The following is a 24598-nucleotide window of genomic DNA, read 5'->3' as shown; positions in this document are numbered from 1 at the left end:
TGCCTCTCCATGTCTCCTTGCCTCGCTCCCTAAGAAACCTTTCTGACCATGTCTCTCACTTCCTGTTCACCCCTGTTCACTTTTGTTCTTTGATCCATCTCTGCATTCATCTTGTTGTCTCCTCTCATATCCTCTCCGCCCCTGCACCTGCCTCTCCTCTCCTCTCCTCCAGCCTCCTGTCTCCTCAAATCCAGTCCCACAGACCAAACATTCATATAAAACTCAATTGCATTTCCCCAAAAACGTGAAATGTGAACACTCTGTCATGTGGAAATGATGCGTGTCAACAGCGGATGAAAATGGTAGTACGATGTGACCGTCAGAGGCACGTGCAATATCAACACAGTAAATATGAGCACAACTGAAAGTCCACACTACGTGTAACCCCGATTTCGCCTGTCGGTATAATTAAAATCACAAATGTTTGTCTGGTCACAGCAACTTGTATCCATTCAAAGATGCTAAACTGGAAACGAGTGGCTCACATGACGCGAAAATGCAATGAACTGTGTGGCGTTGTTGACCAATTGCAGTCGAGGATTATTTGAGAAAACAGAAATGTGCTGTGAGAAATGGAAATCCACTCGCCAAAAGAAGCACGGTGTGCAGGGATGATTACAATTTTCGATTGGTCCTCCAGATCCTAACCTCAAGCACATTAAAATCATCAAAACTAATCCATCTCTAACCTTATGCTCAACCATCCATAACTTAACATCTAAGTTAACCATCCATAAGGTAAAGGAAGGTTGAATCAGTTCATCTGGATACAACGTTTATTGACAGATCTGTTTCATCGCTCATCATAGAGGAGTGATGAAACAGATCTGATGAACACATCTGATTCAACCCTCTTTGATCTTCTTACCTGGGCTATTGAGTATGCATCAGGACATCCATAAAGTAAACTTTCATAAACCAAGCTTTTGATACATTGTTGATGCACAACTTTAGCCATGTAACCAAGGGGGTGATAGTCAACTTATCTTGGAAACGGCAGAATGTTGGCATTTTGGAACTTGCAATTAAGTTGTTAAACAAATTTTGCCTGTGAGTCTATATGTTGCCTCCTCCTGTCTGCTTGTTTTCGCCCTCTCCTTTCCTCTCCTCTCCTCCCCTCCACTCTGCTTCCTTCTGCTCCCTCGTGCCTGTCTCCTCTCCTATTCTCTGCTCTTCATAGCTTCGTCCCCTCCACTTGCCTCTGTCACCGGTCTCCTCATTGTCCTCTCTCCTCCTGCACCACAGGTGAATCTCCTTGGCAGCAGGGAGCCGCCTGCCGTAAACGACTCTCCTCCTGTGTCTCGGCTTTTGCGTCCCTCCCCGCCACTAATGTGTTCTCTCTTCTTCTCTCTATCTCTCCTCCTCTTCCTCCTCCTCCATCTCCTCCTCCTTGCTCTTCTCTTCCCCTTCCCTTCTTCCCTGGAAACTTCATTTTATTCCTTCCTAAATTAACCTCTTCCCTTCATTAACCACCTGTCTCACCCCCACACACCTCCTCTCCACACACACACATACACACACACACACACACACACACACACACACACACACACACACACACACACACACACACACACACAACACTTATCCTTCTGTGTCTTCTTCCCATCCACCCTCTCCTTGCCTCCATCACTCCCTCAAACCTTGTCACTCGCTCTCTCCCCCTCATTCTCTCCATCTCCCTCTTTCTCTCTCTGCCCTCTTCTGTCTCTCTTTCTCTCTTTCCATCTAACAGAGCAGCGCCCGGATCAACATCTCAGAGGGCTCCTGTCCAGAGAGGATCATCACCATCACCGGACCAACAGACTGTGTGTTCAGGGCCTTCACAATGATCACATTCAAGTTGGAGGAGGTAAATACATGCATTTTTTTTTCTTTAGTTCTGTTTTTCTTTCAGTCTGTCTGTTGGTCTCGTTCTCGCTCTCTCGCTCTCTCTCGCTCTCTCTCTCTGCCATCTCTTGTTCTCTTTATTGCTGTCTTTCACATGGCTGCACAAGTGCGAGGTAGATACACAATGCACACACAATCTTTAAGTATACACACACACACGCAAATTAATTTGGGTTGAATACAATATATACACACAAGTTAAAGCTATACCCATAGGCCATGTTTAAAGGTTTGTGTGTTGAGTTTTGAACTAAGGGGTATTCGTACTTAAAAAAATATTTTTATGCAAACACACAAGCACCACCCAAATATGCAAACACATTTAGCTTAAGAGTACAAACAAACACACACACATACACACCACAGACATGGCCTTTCTAGCTCTCTCTCTCGCTCTCTCTCCTACAGTGTGCAGCAGTGAAAGGACTCTGCTGATGTGCCAAGGGGCACCAACCTTGTCTCATTTCCCCTCTCTCTCTCTCTCTCTCTCTCTCTCTCTCTCTCTCTCTCTCTCTCTCTCTCTCTCTCTCTCTCTCTCTCTCTCTCTCTCTCTGTAGCTCTCACACATGTGCACGTGCCTCTCACAGGTCCCATTTGCGTGCTGAGCTGAGTGAAGTGTGTAACCTTTACTTCCTCTATAACATGGCTGCTTCCCAAGAAGCTCTTTACTATACGTCCAAGGGAACCGGCTGACCTCTCAGCCAGTCACACAGACACACACACACACACAAAAGCGCAGACACACACACACACACCCGCAACGTTTGTCTCGAAACCCTGGTATCAGGAGTATAGATTGGCTTTTTATATTTCTATCTCTCCATTTTTTCTGTCCTTCCTTCCAACCTTTTATTCTCATTCCCTGACTCTTACCTTTCTCTTTTGCTTTATTTCCTCCATACTCAGCCATCCCTCATGCTTCCTTTCTCCCCCAAATTCAATTTATTATTTGCCAATGTGATAAGAAAATGTGTTCTTTCTGAGCCCCCCCCCCAGGAATAAAATATCAGCAGAGGGACTGTCCTCCTATCCTTTTTCCTTATCCTCCTTCCATCACTCTTGCCACCCTTCCTTCATTCCCTCCCTCCTTCTGTTGTCTTTATCAAAAAATGAATTTTTACCTCCTTCCTAATGTAAAGATAGCTGCAGACAGATGAAGAGGGTGGAGCTAGAGTATTTATGATTTTTTTTTGCATTTAGAGTGAAGGGAACGTGTTAATTACAAGTCAGTAGCAAAGCTCCCCTGCTCATATACTGTGTGTGTGTGTGTGTGTGTGTGTGTGTGTGTGTGTGTGTGTGTGTGTGTGTGTGTGTGTGTGTGTGTGTGTGTGTGTGTGTGTGTGTGTGAGCATTAGTTTGGCTGCAGTGGATCAGGGTGTCTCACTGTCATTTAGGAACATGCCACATACTGCGAAATTAAATCTTGCTGCATGTTTAAATCAGAATGGATATATCTAAAGAGGAAGGAAAGGAGGATTTGAATGAGGGAGAGAGTTGATGGAGGGGGATTTTAATGAAATGGTTGTTAATGGAATATGTGAAATGGAGGAAAGGGTGAGAGAGATAGATAAGAGTCTGGTGGTTATTGGGGAGAGAGCGATAAAGAGTTCAAAGCAAGTGTCAAATGAGAGGCAAAGAGACAGAGGGATGAGGAGACGGAGGCATTACCAGGGAGACTCCGAGGATGAAAAACAAATGAAATAATCAATGAAACAAGAGAGAGAGAGGGAGATCGCTGAAGGAAAGGGAGGACAAACACTACCAGAGCCAGAAACCCCATTCACCCAGAGCTAACTACGGTGGTTGCTCCCATTTTAGTGCTTAATCCGGTCATGTTCACACTCAGTGCAGTTAACAACGTGGGTGATAACTGGTAGCAACAAATCCTACTGGAAACAGGTAGCGACAACCAAAGCCGACTCCAGTTCCTATGCAAATGAGGTTGCACGTGTATGAACTGGAACAGGAGTTGAAGTTAAAGCTGAAATCGGCGACTTTTCCCCTTTAAGAAATCGTCATTTTATCCATCTGGACTATGGAGTCAGGTTATATAAACCAGGTATATATATATATATATATATACACTACCTGGCTTCTTTACCATGGTTGGAGACACTCTCTCATCTCCGTATACTGCTGGTGAATGTTTTTGACCAGGGAGAGCGAACACTGGTGCAGCAGCAAACATGTTCGAATGGGCAACAACTTAAGCAGGGGAAGAAAAAAAAAGACTGAAAAGTGATGCCGATTTGGTGATGCTTCTGTTGGAGAGAAAATCAATTTTAATGTACAACAACATTCCCTTATAGTTTGATGTAGTTTTAATGCATTGGGCTGCCCTGCCTATGTGAGCTTTTGCCCTGCAATCCCATTTTTAAAAGGGTGGGAACTATATGTGGCTTATCTGACAGCACACGAGGGACAATGGCTCCTATACCTTGTTTGTAGTGTTAGAGAATCAATTTCAAAGGGTCTATATCTCGATGCCTCCCACATCAAACTATATCGAACATGGCTCTACTGTAATATTGAGGCTTGTCCAAAAGAATCACAACATTGTCACCGCGTTTCAAATTGATAATGACTTATTTAATTAAGAAATGTCACATATTGCAGCTTTAACTAGGTAATGCTCATCAAAAATTTAATTTCTCTTCAAAATAATGTCTGGGGTGGCAAATCAGGCCTCAGCCTGGACAGAGGTTAGGACAAAATTCTTTTTAAGGTTATGGGTCAATTTTTTTTTTATGCTGCATTTGCTGCCAGAGACACGCAGAAATAAACAAACTTGAAGGGCTGCCTTCATAATTGTTGACAGTAGATGTTGTGTTCAAACCTGAAGGACATCTGAAATGAAATGGATAGTTTACCTCAGAGAGGATATTACTCTTAAAAAACTTTGTGACAGCTCTGTAAATACAGGTGTGAGTTCTGTTAATCCTCGTGTGTGACAGACATGGGCTCAAGTCCATGAGTACTGGGATGGCATCCAACGCTTTACCTGTGCCCCCATCCATAGGGTTAGTGGTTGTGTCAGGAAGGGCATCTGACGTAAAATGTTGCCAAGTCAGTATGCAGATTGACAAGACCATACTGGATCAGTCGTGGCCCGGGTTAACAATGGCCGCCATTGGTGCTGTGCCCTCACGGGGTACCAATGGAAACTATAAAATCTGCTGTGGTGACCCCTGAGAAACAGGGAATAAGGCAAAAGAAGTCCTGTTAATCTTCCATACGTGTAAGCATTCTCGGTCCTCTGAATAGCAACGTGTAGGGACACAGAAAATGAGCGACTCCAGTCGATAACTTTGGCTGTCGAGCCTTTCAGCTTTTGAGCGCAGGTTCAAACCCTATGTTACAACAACCAATTGCACTGCTGAAAGTAGTCTCCAGTAAAGTGCTTAATATTGGAGAAGGGTCCAGCTGTGGCTGGGGTGTGGTGTGAGGGGGCACCGTGAACATCCAGTTAAACTCATAAACCCACAATCGGCCAATGGAGGAGTGTGACAATAAGTGAACATCCAATATAGTAAGGCCTTAAATCCAAACGGGGTGGGATGAGATTTGATCAAGGATTTTAGGTCAGATGTCAGTATTGGATCTAGGTCAAAGTTCAATGATGAAAAGCAGCAGGAAGGTAATCGCAGCTAGTGCAGCTAAAGTTGCAGCAGTTTAATGTTGGCTAGGTTAGATACAGTGTCAATGTTAATCTTGTGATGACAGTAAGGTAACGTTAGCTTAGCCTGCCAGGTTGGTGCATGTGTGTGAGAGAAAGGCACTACTTATGATGATGCTGTACAAATAGTAAATGCTATTTACTATTTTAAATACTCCTTGAGGTGGTCCTGCAGGAAGGCAGTGGAGCTCTCCTGACCTTGGCGCTGGTATGCTTGGACTTCAGAGATGTGGTCGATACTGAGCATTACAGGAGACGAGCACATTTTTATGTGGCTGGAGAGATGTGCAGGAGAGATGTTCTTATATCAGAAAAACAAGATTAATACTACCGTTGCTAAAGTTACAATACATATTCAAACACAATAACTGGTATGCCTGAAAAAGACAGTGGCTGGCTAACTTGCGGAGGTGGCTAGCTTAGCTTAACAGTGGTAAGACGAGAGGCAGAGAAGAGCCACGAGGTGAGGTGCTACAGGCCACAAGGCGGACCTTCCTGAATTATTCAATCGCTATCCCTCCACTGATCTGTCTCTAAAGAGGAGCACACACTTTCGTAAGTAACAGGGCAACTTAAGGACATGTTTCCTTATGGATAAATAGTGTTAGAAAAATGGGCAGCAGACAGATGGAGAGATGTAGAAAAAGAAGAGTAGAGTCAAGAAGAGTAGGGTGAAAGAGCGATGGCTAGAAAGCTGGATAAAGTAAAGGAGAAACAGCAATAAATAAGAGTTTTTAGAGGGAAGAGAGTGACAGGGACATGGAGAAGGGGAGAAAGGGCAGACAGCGATGAAGGGATTTCAGAAAGCGTGGAATGAAAAAGAAGTGCAAGTGAGATGACGAAAGCAGAAAAGAGACAGTCTTAGAGAGAATTGCAGAGAGGGTGCAGAGGAGATGGGTGAAAGTGTGTCATGAGAGGGAACGAATGAGAAAGGAAGGCTGGGGAACAAAACGGGATAAATACATAAGAGTTTGGGAAAATATGGCCCAAACACAAGAATGGGAGACAGAAGAAACAAAAGAAATGAACAAAAGGATGGAGACCAAGTTAGAATGAGAATACAGGTTTCCTGGAAGGATTAAAGAACGTGTATAATGGGGAAAGAGAAAGGAGAGAGGGAGGAGGATAGAACCAGACAGACATAGGTAGGGGTAGTAAAAGACATGAAGAGGAAATGAAATATAAAAAAAATGGAGGGAGAGAAAGAGAGATTTAAGGAGGTAGGTAGAGAGTGCGAAAGAGGGGGGGTATGGAGTGAAAGGTGTTACAGAGAGAAATAATGAAGTTAGAAAATGAGAGGGAATAATAGCAGGAATCAGAGGTACATGAAGTAATTTCCCCTATGTGTTTATCTTTTCACTGCAGCTGATCGTCAGATGTAGGAGAATACAGTTGGAAAAATAAGACTTTATTTATCCAAAAAGTAGCACACAGGGGAGTTAGGCACTCAGCAGTCTTCCAAATAAACCTTAAACCATCCTTCTCACCCAAAGCCTCTCCAACACACAGACCCACGCATGGACGCACGAATGCACGCACACACGCGCACATACACACACAGACGCGCGCTTTGCTCTGTAGATGCATTACACACATGCTGAACACAGATACTTACACATTTATAGAGAAATTGAGATACAAATTTACACAACCAAACACACAAACTCGCATCTGTGTACATACAATGCACACTTATCGACAGGCATCCACACACAAACCCGCGCACATATTGACACACATCTAAGTGCACAAACCCACATACCACTAAGTATCAGTCCTGCACTCCTCATCTGTTTAGAAAGGAGAACATATCTACGAACCATCAGCAGTGGTCAGAAATCTCAAATGTCCATAACTGTTAACAACTGTTAACTTTACATCCATCCATCCATCCATTATCCAAGCCGCTTATCCCAATCAGGGTTGCAGGAAGCTGGAGCCTATCCCAGCAGTCACTGGGCAGCAGGCAGGGAGACACCCTTGACAGGCCGCCAGGCCATCACAGGGCTGACACACACACACATTCACACCTAGGGACAATTTAGTATGGCCGATTCACCTGACCTACATGTCTTTGGACTGTGGGAGGAAACCGGAGCACCCATGAGGAAACCCACGCAGACACGGGGAGAACATGCAAACTCCACACAGAGGACGACCCGGGACGACCCCCAAGGTTGGACAACCCTGGGGTTCGAACCCCGAACCCTCTCGTTGCGAGGCAACTGTGCCAACCAGCGCCCACCATTACAAGGGCTGAAAAAAAAATAGGATGATTTCATCATCAATGGCACAAGGACAGTTGTCAGTGACTGTCAAGCTACTGACAGTGAAAATAGAAACCCTAACAAAAAAAACAAAAACAAACAAACTAGATGTATGAGTTTACTGTAAGATGGGATGGTATAAATAAATAAATATATATATATATGTGTGTGTGTGTGTGTGTGTGTGTGTGTGTACATAGTGGGCCTGCAGAGGGAGAATGATGCTTCATTCAGATCACGTTGTTGATCTGATTGGGAGGCCAGACATGGCTGGGCCACTATTTACATTTCAAACGCAACAAGACCTCGAGTCCAGCTCAGCTTTAATTGATTGGACCAGTGGTATTACGGCAGAGTGATTAGGCCAGTATTTATTACCTAGGTTAATTATAGAGAGAGAGAATGAAAGAGAGAGCGAGATCCTGAGAGAATGGTTTGGGCAAGAGAGAGGAAGAAAATGAAAAGAAGGCTAAGAGAGTTTTCAGAAGGACAAAGAGAGAGAGAAAGAGAAAGAGACCACATTAGAGAAAAGGGGGAAGTGCTGAATTGGATTCGAGTTTGTCATGAGACAGAAGAAGAAAGATGTTGTGTTGGGAAGAGTAGAAAGGAAAGGCAACAGAAAGAGAGAAAAAGAGAGTGAGAGAGATTGCCATAGGGGCAGATTATGTAATAAGGAAATTAACGGGAAGAAAGAGAGATCATTTGACAAATGGAAGAGAGAATACACATATGGGTCCACAATATATACAGTTAATGAACAGAGAGAGACAGTGAATGAGAGAAGGCGAATGAGTGAAAGAGATCAGCTTTTATGACGAATTGGACAATAAAGAACAGCAGCTCCAGGCTATGGCAGAATGGACCAGATGATGGGTGGAGAACGGTGTGTCGGATGTGCCTATTACTGCCAAATGCTCCTGAACAAGGTCACCTAATCTTCGCTAACCTGCCTGATGGATGTATATGTCAGATGAGCCAGAATTAACTTTAAACTATGATACAAGACAATGTACAGTTACGTAATTGTTGTACTTTGTAGAAATAAAATGTACTCCAACAGTCACAGGTAGCTTCTATAAGATAGGAAAGGAGAGGGGTTAAAAAAAATGAGACAGAAAGTTTGGATCAGAGAACAAGACAGGAAAGGAGAGTGATTTGACCAGGGCAAATATCATGTGATGTGCATTGTAATCAAGAGAGTGACAGACAAGGTTAGACCTTCCCTTTTCAATCAACTCTACCCTTTCTCTGGCTGGAGCACTGAACTCACAGTGACAAGGAGACACCTTTATATATATATATATATATATATATATATATATATATATATATATATATATATATATATATATATATATGTGTGTGTGTGTGTGTGTGTGTGTGTGTGTGTGTGTCAATAAAGTTACTCAGGAAAGAACACTCGAGTAAACTTATTGACAGCTGATGATTGCTTATGGCATGAAACAGGCTTGTACTGTCTCATAAAGAATTTACTTGACTCACTGGATTATTTTTCTCCTTATTCATTGAGCACTTTCCCTACCATTGAGTGTTTCTTTTAACAAAGTTATATATATATATATGTCCTCACCTTTTTTTGGGTAGTGTGTGTCTTCCTCAAGCTCAGGTCCGCTACCTGAGGCCTGAGAGTTTGAGGGTTGTGTGCAGTATCTTAGCTGTTCCTAGGACTGCGCTCTTCTGGAAAGAGACCTGAGATGTTTTTTTTTTCTTCCTGGAATCTGCTGGAGCCACTCTCCCAGTTTGAAGGTCACAGCCCCTAGTGCTCCTATTACCAGTGGGACTACTGTGGATTTCACCTTCATCTGATCTGATTATTCCATCAGCCCTTGGTATTTATCTTCTCATGCTTTTTGTTCCTGATATTGCCATCACTCGGGATTGATACATTGATCACTACTGCTGTATTCTGTTCCTTGTCAACCACTACAATGTCTGGTTGGTTAGCCAGCACTTGCTTGTCAGTGTGGAACTTGAAGTCCCACAGGGTCTTAGCACTGCCATTCTTGACCACCTTTGGCAGTGTCTCCCATTTGGACTTGGGGACTTGCAGTCTGTATTCAGTACAGATGTTCCTGTACTCTGTCCCAGACACTTGGTTATGCCTTTCAGTGTATGCTTTCCCATCTAGCATTTTTCACCCTGCTACTAAGTGCTGGACTGTCTCAGGGGTGTCTTTGCACAGCCTGCATCATGGGTCTTGTCTGGTATGGTAGACCCCTTCCTCAATTGATCTGGTATTGAGTACCTGTTCTTGTGCTGCTATGATCAGAGCCTCTATGCTGTCCTTCAGTCCAGCCTTCACTAGCCACTGGTAGGATTTCTTGATATTAGCCACATCTTCTATATGTCAATGGTACATCACATGGAGGGGCTTAGTCTTACATGACACCTCCTCTTCTTCATCCTCCTCACCCTGTCTTCTGCTTCCTGAGGTACTCACTCAGCAGTTCGTCTGAGGGGGCCCTCTTTCTGATGTACTGGTGGATGTTCCTTGTTTCATCCGGAATAGTGGCTCTGACACTCACTAACCCTCATCTCCCATCTTTTCACTTATCGTGCAATTTTAGACTGCTGGACCTCGGGTAGAACCATCCTTGCATTGTGAGGAGTTTATGTGTCTGATATCTGTGACCTTTAACTCCTCGTTTGGCCAGCTTATTATTCCAGCTGGGTATCTAATGATGGGTAGGGCATATGTGTTGGCTTGGATATTTTTCTTCCCATTGAGCTGGCTCCTAAGGACCTGCCTCACTCTCTGGGGGTATTTGACTGTAGCTGACCTCCTTGCTGCCTTCTCATGGTTTCTTTTTGCCTGTAGAATACCCAGGTACTTGTAACTGTCCTGTATGTCTGTTATCCTGCCATCTGGTAATTCAGCCCCTTCAGTCCTCACCACCTTTCCTCTTTTTGCCACCTTTTGACTGTACTTGTCCAGTCCAAATGGCATGCTGATGTCTTCACTGTAGATCCTAGTGAGGTGGATAAGCGAGTCAATGTCTCGCTCATTCCTGGCATAGAGCTTGACGTCATCCATGAATAGAAGCTGGCTGATGGCAACTCCACTTCTGAACCTGTATCCATATCCACTCTTTCTGATGATCTGACTGAGGGGGTTAAGGCCTATGCAGAACAGCCGTGAGGATAGTGCATCACCTTGGTATATGCCACACTTGAAGTTTACCTGTGTGATTTCTTTGAGTTGGCCTCTAGTGTTGTTTTCCACAGCCACATTGAGTTTTTGATGAAGGTTATCAGTATCCTGTTGGCTTTGTATAGTGCCAAGCACTCCAGAAACCATGTGTGAGGCATTAATAATAATGATAATAATAATGATAATAACATCTCATATCCTAAGAAAGGCACTATCCATCAAATAGACTTCTACCTTATTCTAACCCTAGGCCCAAGGAATGGGCCCAGTTATTATGTTGTATTATGGCATGAAGTTAAAGGAAATTTGTATTATAATAATAATAATAATTATTATTATTATTATTATTATTATACATTTTATTTGTGGGTGCCTTTCAGAGCACTCAAGGACACCTTACAGAACACAGTAAAAAAAAGAAAAAAAGCAGCACTGTATCAGACAGTATAAAATTTAAAAAAGCAGGGTAGACAATAAAAAGTTAATACAGCAGATAAGTATAAAATCATCATCTGCACAAAACTCAATGAAGTGTGGATCAGACTGAATATGCCAGTTTAAAAACGTACGTTTTGAGATGGGATTTGAAGGTTGAAAGAGAGTCAATGTTGTGAATTTCTTGTGGGAGAGAATTCCATAGGTGGGGGGCAAAATGACTGAAGGCTATTCCCCATGATAATCAAGTGGGCCAATGGTGTAGTGAGTTGGAGAGCAGAAGAGGATCTGAGAGTGCGGGAGGGTGTGTGGATATGAAGGAGTTCGGAAAGATATGAAGGAGCTAGGTTATTGAATCGTAGGCTCTCTTGTAGTCAATCCAGGCTGTGCTCAGGTTGGTCTGTCTGGTCTTAGAGTCTTGGGTAACTGCTCTGTCAACAAGTAACGGAGGTTGTTCCAAATTCATTTCCGAGTTTCTCTCATGTATTGACTCATGTGCCCATTAAGCTTAGCTGCTATGATGCCTGACAGTAACTTCCATGTTGTGGAGAGATAGGTTATTGGCCGGGAGTTTGAATGTGTTGTACCCTTGTGGGGATCCTTCATAATCTGAATTGTTCTCCCCTGTTTTAGCCAGTCAGGGTGAGATCCTGATGTCAGCAGTTGGTTCATCTGTGTCACCAGGCGTTCATGAAGTGCCGTTAGCTTTTCCAGCCAGTAGGCATTAATCGTGTCAGGGCCTGGTGCAGTCCAGCTCTTCATGCTTGAGACTTGATGTTGGATGTCAGCCACTGTGATGATAACTGGTTCTTGTTCTGAGATATCGCTGTGGTCTGCTCTTAGGTCCACCAGCCACTGGGCGTTGGTGTTGTGTGACGTCTCCTTTTCCCATATATCCTTCCGGTATTGCTCAGTCTCTGTTCTGGGTGGGTCTGATGTTGTTTCCTCATTACTCTGCATCTGGGAAAAACTTTGGATGGTTCTTTGAGAAGCATGTCATTTACTCTTTTGGCTTCAGCTTCTCTAGTGTATCTCTTCAGCCTGGCGGCCAGAGCTGTGAGCCTTTGTTTGGCAGTTTCCCGGGCCTCACTTATGGACATCTTGCTGTACTTCAACTAGGGCCTGTCTTTCATCACACCTTTCTGCTCCTCTGTTAACTAGTTAACATCTCTCCATGCTGACTTGATCTTGGCATCCAGCCTTCTCTTTCATGGAGGGTACTGCTGGTGACCTGTGTTCTTAATCCTGTACCCAAGCATCTCCAGGGTTATGGTTTCAGCGGCATATACAAGCTCGTTGGTCTCTATTATGGTGGCAGTTGAGATATTGCATAAGGCTTTTTTTTTTTTCTGACAGTACTTCAACATTTGATACACAGTTGTGAAAACCAGTTTTATTTCCCAAAATCTGACCCTTCTTGTCCTGTTCTGTCCTGGAGTCTTTTATGCAGTTTTTTACACTTTTGTAATTGTTTTTTGTTTTAATTGATTCAGGTATCTATTTCCTGCTTTTCCCTTTAATGTTTTTATTAATGCTTTTGCTGTGTGCATGTCTCTTTGTATTTTAAAATCTGTTTTGTACTGAATGTCAGAACATTGTCAAATAGTAATTGCACATATTGTAATTCTTAAAGGGTTTTAATCATCAGGATAATTCTTTTTTTTTTTAAGTATATTGCTGGTTACAGATCCAGTTTATTTTGCTTTCCTGTGATTGTTAAAATTTTCCTTTAGCGTTAAATGTGTCAACTCCTATTCATTTGTTAACCAAGCAGGCTAAAATATAAAGTATATTGAAATGCTTGTTTATTTTGTTCTAGTTGAGATAAATTACAAAGTAATCTTAGAATCAAATTTCAGATATAAATGCACAGTGAACTTTATTTAATTAAAAAGAAGAGTAGGTAGTCCACCCATTTCTATATTTTCATTCTTTATTAAGACAGAGTAGGACAGATTTCAGAGAGTCCTCCCTGAAGGGATTCAATCCCTGACAAGTGGGGATACATGCTACTCCAAAGGTGGGAACTTACCCTATGCAGCCATTTCACAGCACAGGACGATACCATTTAAAATGAAAAGCACATTGGGTTATCATGTGATAATTTTCCCAGGTTCTCCTTGAGACAGGTTGAGTTATGATGCAACACCTTGCAATGCAATACCTTGAGTCATTGAAAGCCTCTTGAATGTAATTTATTCAAATCAATTCTTCCCCAGGACCTGACAGCCTTGGTCGCCAATGGCACAGTGACCAGCAAGCCTCCTGTCACCCTACGATTGGTTATCCCAGCCAGCCAGTGCGGCTCCCTCATCGGAAAGGGCGGGTCAAAGATCAAGGAGATCAGAGAGGTAAGCGTTCCCAAGATGGCGAACAGCATGATTTCCCATTTGATAGGGAAGGAAAGCTAAGACTTCACAATATTGTACTTATCTTCTGATATTCTCTGTCAGTAGTAAACAATAGTATCTCTGGCCTGGGGGGCATGCCTAGAGACTGACATGGTTGTGCTCTCACCTCTGTCAAGTCTGTTACTGGATATAAGTATCCATCCATCCATCCGTCCCGCTCTCAGGGTCGCGGGGATGCTGGAGCCTATCCCAGCAGTCATCAGGCAGCGGGCAGGGAGACACCCTGGACAGGCATCCAGACCATTACAGAATATGAATGAATATGACAGGAATATGCTGATCATAAATAAAACCCAACGCAGATGGAAAAATGTTTATATAGTCATTGATGGATTTCCATTTAAAATTACATTGAGATGACTAAACGCCTTTTATTACATCGGAACTTTGTCAGAATAAAAAATTGCTGAATGTATCTGTGTTAGAGGAGAAACTGTTTACAGTGGTAAAGTAATTTAAATACCTTTTAGCAATGTTTTTGCCATCATGACAGGTCAGATAGTGTCAGGTTGTCTTTCAAAGAGAGGATTAGATGAGCTTAGATTAAACTTTAATAAGTCCCATAGCAAAATTGAATTGCTGCAGCAGCAGAAGACATATGATCAGAGCTACAGATAAACACAAAGTTGAGCATAAAAACAGAAATAGCAATGGGGTAGAATGATTGTAAGATTTTAGAAAATGACAGCATTAGGCATTGTTGGCAAAAATTGAACCATGAGAGAATTAGAAAATGTTGGCCGGAACACGTTGAGTTACTGTAGGTGTCTGGTTAAGGATTACAAATTGATATGAAGATCATATTTTATATGGCGGCACGGTTGTGCAGTGGTTAGCACGGTCGCCTCACAGCAAGAAGGTATGGGGTTCGAGCCCCGGCATAGTCCAACCTTGGTGGCTCATCTCGGGCCGTGCTCTGTGTGGAGTTTGCATGTTCTCCCCATGTCTGTGTGGGTTTCCTCCAGGGGCTCCGGTTTCCTCCCACAGTCCAAAGACACGTAAGTCAGGTGAATTGGCTGTACTAAATTTTCCCTAGGTGTGTGTGTGTGTGTGTGTGTGTGTGCGTGCGTGCGTGCGTGCGTGCGTGCGTGCGTGCGTGCGTGCGTGCGTGCGTGCGTGCGTGTGTCTGTGTCAGCCAGCCAGCCTGCCTGCCCTGTGATGGCCTGGCGGCCTGTCCAGGGTGTCTCACCTTCTGCCGCTCAATGACTGCTGGAATAGGCTCCAGCATCCCCGTGACTCTGAGAGCAGGATAAGCAGTTCAGATAATGGATGGATGGATGGACATTTTATATGCTAGGCACAAACAACAACACAACGGTGATGCATAAAAATATATCTATGGAACAATATATAACATTAGTACAGTATAGTAAAAATAAAAATGTAGAATGACAACCTAAAAGTGGAGAGGAGAAAAAAGAAGAAAAGTATAGCAGCATGTTAACTTGACTTAGATTTAGTTTCTTGTTGTCTAAAATGTATTTTGCCGCACAATATATTTTCCTGACACATACTCTGACATGGTCTTTCTAAACTGTCAACAGAACTACACAAGTTTGCACAGCTCAAATTTCCTGACATACCTCTTCCTTGTGGTTTGTCTTTCTGTCAACAACAACCGATGTTGTTCATCTGCTCCCTACTCAGTTCGGCTCAAGATGGGAAGTTAACTCAGAGGTTTCATCCTCTCTGTCTCTTTATGCTTCTGTGTGTGTGTGTGTGTGTGTGTGTGTGTGTGTGTGTGTGCGCGCGCAGACGACGGGTGCCCAGGTGCAGGTGGCTGGCGACCTTCTCCCTAACTCCACAGAGAGAGGAGTGACGATATCAGGAAGTCAGGATGCTATAATCCAGTGTGTTAAACTCATCTGCACTGTAATCCTGGAGGTAGGTGATTGACATGATGGGGTCAGAGAACAGAAGGGGTATGTCTTTGCATTTGTTATGCTGTGTATACGTTTTTGTTTTTTTTGCAACTGTGCGTATGTTCGGTTGTAGATGTATGGTAGTGTGTGCCATGTGCAATGCAGCCTTCAGACATCTTGACACCCAACAAAAAAATATTGGAGTATTGTTGCCAAAATGCATTAGTGTGGTGTGCCAGAAAACTTTGGTGCCAGCAGTAATATCCTCAGGGTTCACTGAAAGCAAAGGAATCTGTGATTTACTTAACCAGTCTACAACATGTTTTCATTTGTCTAAAAACAAAAACAAAGCATCCAAGTCATATTATTTGACACAAGCTAACAGTAATTGAAATTAATGAAATTGGGCTAAGGTGTTGTAACCAAGAAATTGTTTAATCAGTTGTGACTTCACTTTGTTAAGGATAATCGCTGTAAAGTGTAAACATGTTCTAGCCAGACCGCTTCTTTGGTCACATTAACAAAGAATTATTATTCTTTGGATCCTCGTATATGTCTGGTTATATTTCATCCCAGTCAGGTTTTCTGAATGATGTAAACTCTTTCCTATACCAATCTGGGTACAGGTACTTGATTCCTTACAATCCAGTCAAAGGGTATTTGTTTTTGTTTTTTTTCTCCCCCTTTTCCTCCCCAATTGTATCCGGCCAATTACCCCACTCTTCCGAGCCGTCCCGGTCACTGCTCCACCCCCTCTGCTGATCCGGGGAGGTCTGCAGACTACCACATGCCTCCTCCAATACATGTGGAGTCCACAGCCACTCTTTCCAACTGACAGTGGTGAGTTTCACCAAGGGGAAGTAGCACATGGGAAGATCACGCTATTCCCCCCAGTTCCCCCTTCCCCAAAACAGGTGCGTCAACCAACCAGAGAAGGTGTGCTAGTGCAGTGACCAGGGCACATACCCACAGCCGGCTTCCCACCTGCAGACACAGCCAATTGTGTCTGTAGAGACAGCTGACCAAGCCGGAGGTAACACGGGGATTCAAACTGCCGATCCCCGTTTTGGTAGGCAACAGAATAGACTGCTATGCCACCCAGACTCCTCGGGTATTTGTTATTATTCATGAACAAAGACATACAAAAACATTGGTATTCTGTGCAAATCGTGAAGCCGTCTCTGCAACGGGTGGATAATTTTGACTCCCTGTTATTTTACATCTGACAAAATATTCAACACAAAACAGTGTGACACGATTACTGTCAGTTGCAGCCATATTGAATTCCTATAAACATGCTTTCTTGGGTGCCCGGGTAGCGTTGTGGTCTATTCCGTTGACTACCAACATATGAATCACTGGTTCGAATCCCTGTGTTGCCTCCGGCTTCTTTGGGCATCCCTACAGACACAATTGGCCATGTCTGTGGGTGGGAATCCAGATATGGGTATGTGTCCTGGTTGCTGCACTAGCGCCTCCTCTGATCGGTCGGGGCACCTGTTCAGGGGGAGGGAGAACTGAAGGGAATAGTGTGATCCTTCCATGCGCCACATCTCCCTGGCGAAACTCCTCACTGTCAGGAGAAAAGAAGTGGCTGGTGACTCCACATGTGTCGGAGGAGGCATTTGGTAGTCTGCAGCCCTCCCCGGATCAGCAGAGGGGGTTGGAGCAGTGACCGGGATGGCTCGGAAGAGTGGGGTAATTGGCCAAGTACAATTGGGGAGAAAACGGGGAAAATTTTAAATTTGAGAAAAAAAGCATGCTTTCTAAATAAACAGTCGTCAAAATAAAGTCTTCACGTCTCAGAGAGAAGTTCTTACAATCATCACCTACAGACAAGCAAGAGAGCTGCTTGCCAGTTTTTGACGGTGATATCAAAAACTACATGTAAACCAAATAATTGAGAGTAAGACATTTGACGTAGTACGCTTCTAAAACTCATCATGTTTGAGCTCAATAAGAAATCTGTCTGGCCGGTATTAAAGATCGCATCAAAGCTTACTAATGAGATAAAGTCAACCTTTCCACTAATCTTCAAAATGGAAACACTGGAATCTATAATTCATGGTTGTATTCTAATTAATCAGAGGCAGCAGTTGTTCAACTGAGCTTCTCTGAGATTAGAAGTGGAAAGAGTAAAATCAAAGAGTTGGTGAGCTCATTGGTATTCTGAGCACATTAATCTAGAATGAGAAAAGAAGAGTGAAAGAAAATAAAGGGGGGAAGAAAAAAAATGCTGACCCTGGCAAAACTCATTCACTTTCAAGTGGTGGTGCAATCAGAAAGTTTGCTTTATTTTGAGCTTATGCTCCATCCCCTTCATCCCAACTTTCTTTTTATGTAAAATGATCGTTTGATCTGCTCTTTTTCTATGAGATCCTGTTTTCTTAGTATAGCCAGAGTCTACATTTATCTTGCGGTTGTGCTTGTATCGATTCGAGCCATAAAGACCGATGAGACAAATTAGTATACCTCAGCACAAACTCAGATAATTTTTGAAACATTTCACAAATGAAAAAATGGCAAAACTTGATTTTTGAACAAAATTAATCCTTTTGCGTGTAGAGGCAAATGAATATCGCAGTTTGGCAAGTGTGTGTTAAAAAGTGGGGCTCCATCTTCGCGAATTTGTCAATATGTATAGGACCATTTTGTAAGTAGCCAATAAATCTTTGCATCGGTGTGAACTGAACAAATTCCTGGACATCATGGGCATGCGGATGGCGTGGTGGTCTATTCCGTTGCCTACCAACACAGGGATCCCCGGTTCTAATCCCCATGTTACCTCCGACTTGGTCGGGCGTCCCTACAGACACAATTGGCTTTGTCTGCGGGTGGGAAGCTGGATGTGGGTATATGTCCTGGTCGCTGCACTAGCGCGTCCTCTGGTCATTCGGGGTGCCTGTTCAGGGGGGAGGGGGAACTGGGGGGGAATAGCGTGATCCTCCCACATGCTACATGCCCCTGGTGAAACTCCTCACTGTCAGGTGAAAAGAAGCGACTGGTGACTCCACATGTATCGGAGGAGACATGTGGTAGTCTGCAGCCCTCCCCGGATCAGCAGAGGGGGTGGAGCAGCGACCGGGACAGCTCGGAAGAGTGGGGTAATTGGCCGGATACAATTGGGAAGAAAAGGGGAAAGAAAGAAAAAATCCTGGACATCTATATGACTGAAATGATTCTGATCTCTGTTCTTGTTCTTTGCTCCTTTACCCATGCTGTTTCCTCTGTAGTCTCCTCCAAAAGGTGCAACTATTCCATACCGACCCAGCCCCACCCCAGGAACTGTGCTGCTGTCAGGAAACCAGGTACGGTGAAGTAAAGTGATGATGACCAACTTATTGGTCAATAAGGAAATAATTCACACAGCCCCGAAAAACAGGACTGCCAGATGAGGAACAACATAAAGCCCAAAATCCATGGCACATTACACAGTTATTTGTCAGTGACAGAAAAAAAGGGTTGTAAATGCATAACACTGAATGAATTAATAATAGGTAAAGAAGGCTAGCGCAAAAAAAACCAAGGTATACACATGCACGTTTTTTAAGCATATATCTGGTGTGTCATGTTGATGGCACATTTCATCACTAACTATCCAATAGAGATGAGACTATCATAGTTATTTTTGCTCATTACAAATCATGACTATTCATCAACAGAAATTAGGTTTATGTGTGTCTGTATTTCTGTGTATCTGTGTGATTGTTTATTCTTTTGTATATGAGTGTATTCAGCTGCAGTATCATAATGACCATAATGATGTGCTTCCATGAATATGTATTAGGAAAACAATCTTCTCGTTACAGTCAGTTGCATAGTCTTGAATTAATTTGGGTGAGGCTGTTTTGTGGCCAGTAAGAAACTCATACTCCTCTAAATAGTATCAAGCAAACAGCCACTTCAAAGAGACTCCCTCAGAAAATTTGACTTTAGGTTGTTATTCTGCAAGAATGCTGTCCCTTTCATAACAATTACTAAAAAAAAAAATCAATCTTTGAGTTAGGTTTAATTTTGAAAAAGCAAACTGTCTACTTTTTTAGAACCCTGCAAAACAACAAATGGGCTCTTCAATAAAATTGTTGTATGAAATGACTCAGTATGCATGCTGAATTGTGCTGTATTCAGCCTTGACATGGAAGAGTTCAGCAAGGGGCTGGGCTGGTAGCTCAGTGGGGGTAAAGATTGAAACACACTAGTGATAATTTTACCTGGGAAATTCTCTCTTGCTTCTCCATTTCAGTTTAGTTGAAATTATTCTTTATTGTTCCCGATTCCAGAGATTGTTTTGGGCAATTGAAAATGAATGTTACGGGGTGTCTGGGTAGTGTAGCGGTCTATTCCATTCCCTGCCAGCATTGGGATCATCGGTTTGAATCCCCATGTTGCCTCCAGCTTGGTCTGGCATCACTACGGACACAATTGGCCGTGTCTGCGGGTGAGAAGCCGGATATGGGTATGTGTCCTGGTCGCTGCACTAGCGCCTCCTCTGGTCTGTCAGGGCACCCGAGGGGGAAATGGGGGGAATAGCGTGATCTTCCCACATGCTACGTCCCCCTGGTGAAACTCCTCACCGTCAGGTGAAAAGAAGCAGCTGGTGACTCCGCATGTATTGGAGGAGGCATGTGGTAGTCTGCAGCCCTCCCTGGATGGTAGAGTGGGGTAATTGGCCAGATACAATTGGGGAGAAAAATGGGGAGAAAAAAAAAAAGAATCTCATAGAGGCTGTCAACAAGTTACAGCAAGGATTGTTATTAGATATCAAAGTAAATTGGTGTTTTAAACATTGACAAGACACAGAAAATAAAGACAAGATGGGTAATGAGGGGATGAAAAGACAAAGATACAGGATTAATTCTCCTCCTTATGCACTAAAATGTCTGTATAAGGCCACTGTTTGGCAGTACAAAAAACCTCTCCTTTTTCAGAGGGGTAAAATTGCTAACCTTAGCATTTCTCCCTTGTTGGTGATGGGTTAGGTGGCCAGGCTGGTATAAATGAGGTCTCTTTTCCAGGTGAGTGATGGGGTGTAAATGAGATAAGTGAGCAGAAACAAGTAAACAGAATAAACGATGAATGCAGCATATCATCTTTGATGACACTCTGCCCATAGGTTTGAGTCTGAAGGCGGAGTGGTAGTTAGATATCAGACCGGATTCATTTCCAGTATCCAAAACAAGTTAAGCTGTCTGAGTAACTTTGTGCAAGTCAGAGCATCTTATATTTCTGCAACACTTGCTAAAATCATCATTATGCTTTTCGTCTACAGAAGTAACTTTTGTAATAATGAAATGAAACGCAATATTCCACTCTTCATCAGGAACAGAGCTCCTAGTGCTGGTATGGATTCAGTGTTGTGCTCAAGGACACTTAAGCAGTGTTTACCCTAGAAAAATACAAGGGGCTTTAAAGCAGTTTCTTTGTTTGAAGGATGGTCTCTCTAAGCACATAGTATTTTGTGTTGTGTGCCAGAAATACTATTTATTTGCATTTGGTTCTCGCAGCATTTCTGTTTCCATCAATTGTATCTCATCTAAAAAGAGAGAAGTTAAATCCGCCTGCCAACCTGCCTTGCCTATTTGGTAATATTGAACACTGCAATGGCATCTACCTCACTGTGCTGTGCATTTCATTCAACTGCAACTGTTTGTTATCATAATCACATTAATTATCATTTGTGTTTGATTACACTGTCCACTAGGTCTACTCCCAGCTGAGAATCTATTACATGGTTAATTGATTTCAATATGGCTACAATATAGATGATGAGATAATATGATTAGAGTAATACGATCAAGGCTAGAAAAGAAAAGTCAGGAGTGGAATGAGTGGAATAAAATGTTGGCCTGCAACACAGCTGCCAGACAACTTCTCAAAATGTCCTGAGAAAGCTCTTGACATTTCACTCTATCCCTTGATCTTCTAAAGTGGTATGAGATGGTTTAATAGGGGATGAATTTGGCCAAAAAAAATATTTTAACCCGATTCAGCCCTAATTAGGCCTTTGTGGGATTTTTTTTCTTTACAAGAGCAATGTTAAGAGCCTGCATTTCTAGAGTGTTTTTCCCAGCAGCTTTTTCAAAGTACCTAGAAAACTTGAAAGTTTCTGTGGTTAGAAACTCTCATACTTAATTTGTTGAAAATATATTTTCTGTGTGCATTCGGTCTCAGCATAGCATCCAACGCAGAGTGCAGGTTGTCATTTGGGTCATTTCACCCTATGTGTGATTTTCACTGAGAGTGTGGCAGAAATGAGATTGTCTCTACTCAGTTACACACCATTGGACTGTAGCAAAGATTACTGGGGGACTGACTTGACCAAAGAGGTCTTATTGTGATAGTGTTTGAGGCATCAGCACAAAAGGCTTAGCTCACTTAAACCTGCCAGCCTGTAGTCAACTATGAAATAACTTGTCTAAATAATGAGAACACTTTGCATTTGTATACCCATAATAATTTACAACCAGTCTTTCCAAGTTCATGTTTTAACTGCTGCGGGGCTTAACCTGTTAATGTCCACAGTGGAATTTTATTTGTTCCTTTACAGCAATGAAAGTACTAGCTGAGCTAAGCAAAAGTCCACTGAAATTTTTCAGATTGGTCAAAGTATGATGCGACAGCACAACATTTTCTAAATATTCTGTTTTTAGTCACAAGGGGTTGTTGCTTTTTTTTTTATTTTCCACAAAACGCCTCTAGAACAATAGGTTAGGAATTTCAGATCTTCATAATTTTTCGATACACACATAGTCTGGACTCTTACAATATAGCTTCAGAAAGAAAAAATATAATCTGTTGCTTTTCTTGGTCAAGTATTGATATTGGTAGGACAGGGTTAAAAAGGGTTGGGGTTAGGGTTAGGGCAGTCATTCTCAAAGTCCGGACCACAGCTGTATCGGGACTCAGAGAAAATTATACTTTTCATATGATTATTTGTATCATCTGCAAGACATCACCACGATGCAACAAGTCAAAATTCTCCGCTTTCTTTACTGTAAGAAGTGCACCGAATGTCTGGCTGCAAAATGTTCTCTGAGACATAATGGACAAGAGCCGAGAACCTAGAACTGATGGAATGCTGCTATATGAAGTGTATGTGGGAACTGTGGACCAGTAAGAGACCTACTTCCACATTGACTCAGAAGCAGCTAGTGCCTCAATGTTTGTTCAGCATCCTTCTCCCAATATACCCAGCATCCCTCCTCCACACATGTCCAAGCCATCTCAATCTTGCCTCTCTTGCTTTGTCTGCAAACCGTCCAACCTGAGCTGCCCCTCTAATATACTTGTTCCTAACCCTGTCCTTCTTCATCACCCTCAATTAAAATCTTAGCATCTTTAACTCTGCCACTTCCAACTCTACCTCCTGTCTTTTCGTCAGTAGCCACTGTCTCCAAACCATATAGCATAGCTGGTCTCACAACCATCTTGTAAATCGTCCCTTTAATTCTTACTGGTATCCTTCTGTTGCAAATCACTCCTGACACTCTTTTCCACCCACTCCACCCTGCCTGCATTCTCTTCTTCACCTCTCTACTGCACTCCTGATTAATTTGGATAGTTAACCCCAAGTATTTAAACTTATACATCTTCGTCACCTCCACTCCTTGCATCCTCACCATTCCACTGTCTTCCCTCTCATTCATGCATATGCATTTCATTTGCTCCTACTGACTTTCATTCCTCTTCTCTCCAGTGCATACCTCCACCTCTACAGGCTCTCCTCAACCTGCACCCTACTCTCGCTACAGATCACAATGTCATCCGCAAACATCATAGTCCAGGGAGATTCCTGCCTGATCTCGCCCGTCAACCTGTCCATCACCAATGCAAACAAGAAAGAGCTCATAACCGATCCTTGATGTAATCCCACCTCCACCTTGAACTCATCTGTCATTCCAACCGCACACCTCACCACTGTCACACTGCCCTCATACATATCCTGCACCACTCCTACATACTTCTCTGCAACTCCAGACTTCCTCATACAATACCACACCTCCTCTCTCAGCACCCTGTCGTATGCATATGCTTTTTCTAAATCTACAAAGACACAATGTAACTCCTTCTGGTCTTCTCTATACTTCTCAATCAACATTCTCAAAGCAAACATCGCATCTGTGGTGCTCTTTCGTGGCATGAAACCATACTGCTGCTCGCTAATTGTCAACTCTCCTCTTAACCTAGCTTCTACTACTCTTTCCCATATCTTCATGCTGTGGCTGATCAAATTTATACCTCTGTAGTTGCTACAGTTCTGAACATCCCCCTTATTCTTGAAAATTGGTACCAGTATGCTACTTCTCCACTCCTCAGGCATCCTCTCACTTTCCAAGATTATGTTAAACAATCTAGTTAAAAACTCCACTGCCATCTCTCCCAAACATCTCCATGCCTCCACAGGTATGTCATCGGGACCAAATGCCTTTCCACTCTTCATCCTCTTCATAGCTGTCCTCACTTCCTCCTTGCTAATCCACCACACTTCCTGATTCTCTATCCCCACATCATCCAACCTTCTCTCTCTCTCTCTCTCATTTTCTTCATTCATCAGCCCCCTCAAAGTACTCCTTCCACCTTCTCAACACACTCTCCTCACTTGTAAGCACATTTCCATCTCTATCCTTGATCGCCCCTAACCTGCTGCACATCCTTCCCAGCTTGGTCCCTCTGTTGGTGCAAGTCCTTTTCTCCTTTCTTAGTGTCTAACCTCTCATAACACTCACCATATGCCTTTTCCTTTGCCTTTGCCACCTCTCTGTTTGCTTTACCCTTTGTCTCCTTGTACTCCTGTCTACTTTCTTCATCTCTCTGACTATCCCACTTCTTCTTTGCCCTCCTCTTCCTGTGTATACTTTGCTGTACTTCATCATTCCACCACCAAG

The 24598-nt window shown here is 43.0% G+C and overlaps 1 protein-coding gene across 1 annotated transcript in view; it reads left to right on the top strand.

The window, feature by feature from the left end:
• The window catches only part of pcbp4 (poly(rC) binding protein 4), a 216550-nt gene that overhangs the window by 157083 nt on the left and 34869 nt on the right, over nt 1-24598 (top strand). The window contains exons 5-8 of the mRNA XM_056273421.1: nt 1736-1852; nt 13660-13791; nt 15607-15735; nt 18947-19021. Coding sequence (XP_056129396.1) covers nt 1736-1852; nt 13660-13791; nt 15607-15735; nt 18947-19021 — 453 coding nt within the window. The remainder of the gene's footprint in view (nt 1-1735; nt 1853-13659; nt 13792-15606; nt 15736-18946; nt 19022-24598) is intronic.

The sequence above is a fragment of the Lampris incognitus genome, chromosome 2 (assembly GCF_029633865.1).
Source record: "Lampris incognitus isolate fLamInc1 chromosome 2, fLamInc1.hap2, whole genome shotgun sequence".
Classification (NCBI taxonomy): domain Eukaryota; kingdom Metazoa; phylum Chordata; class Actinopteri; order Lampriformes; family Lampridae; genus Lampris; species Lampris incognitus.
The sequence above is the reverse complement of the archived record's forward strand: the minus strand, read 5'-3'. Positions and strand labels throughout refer to the sequence as shown.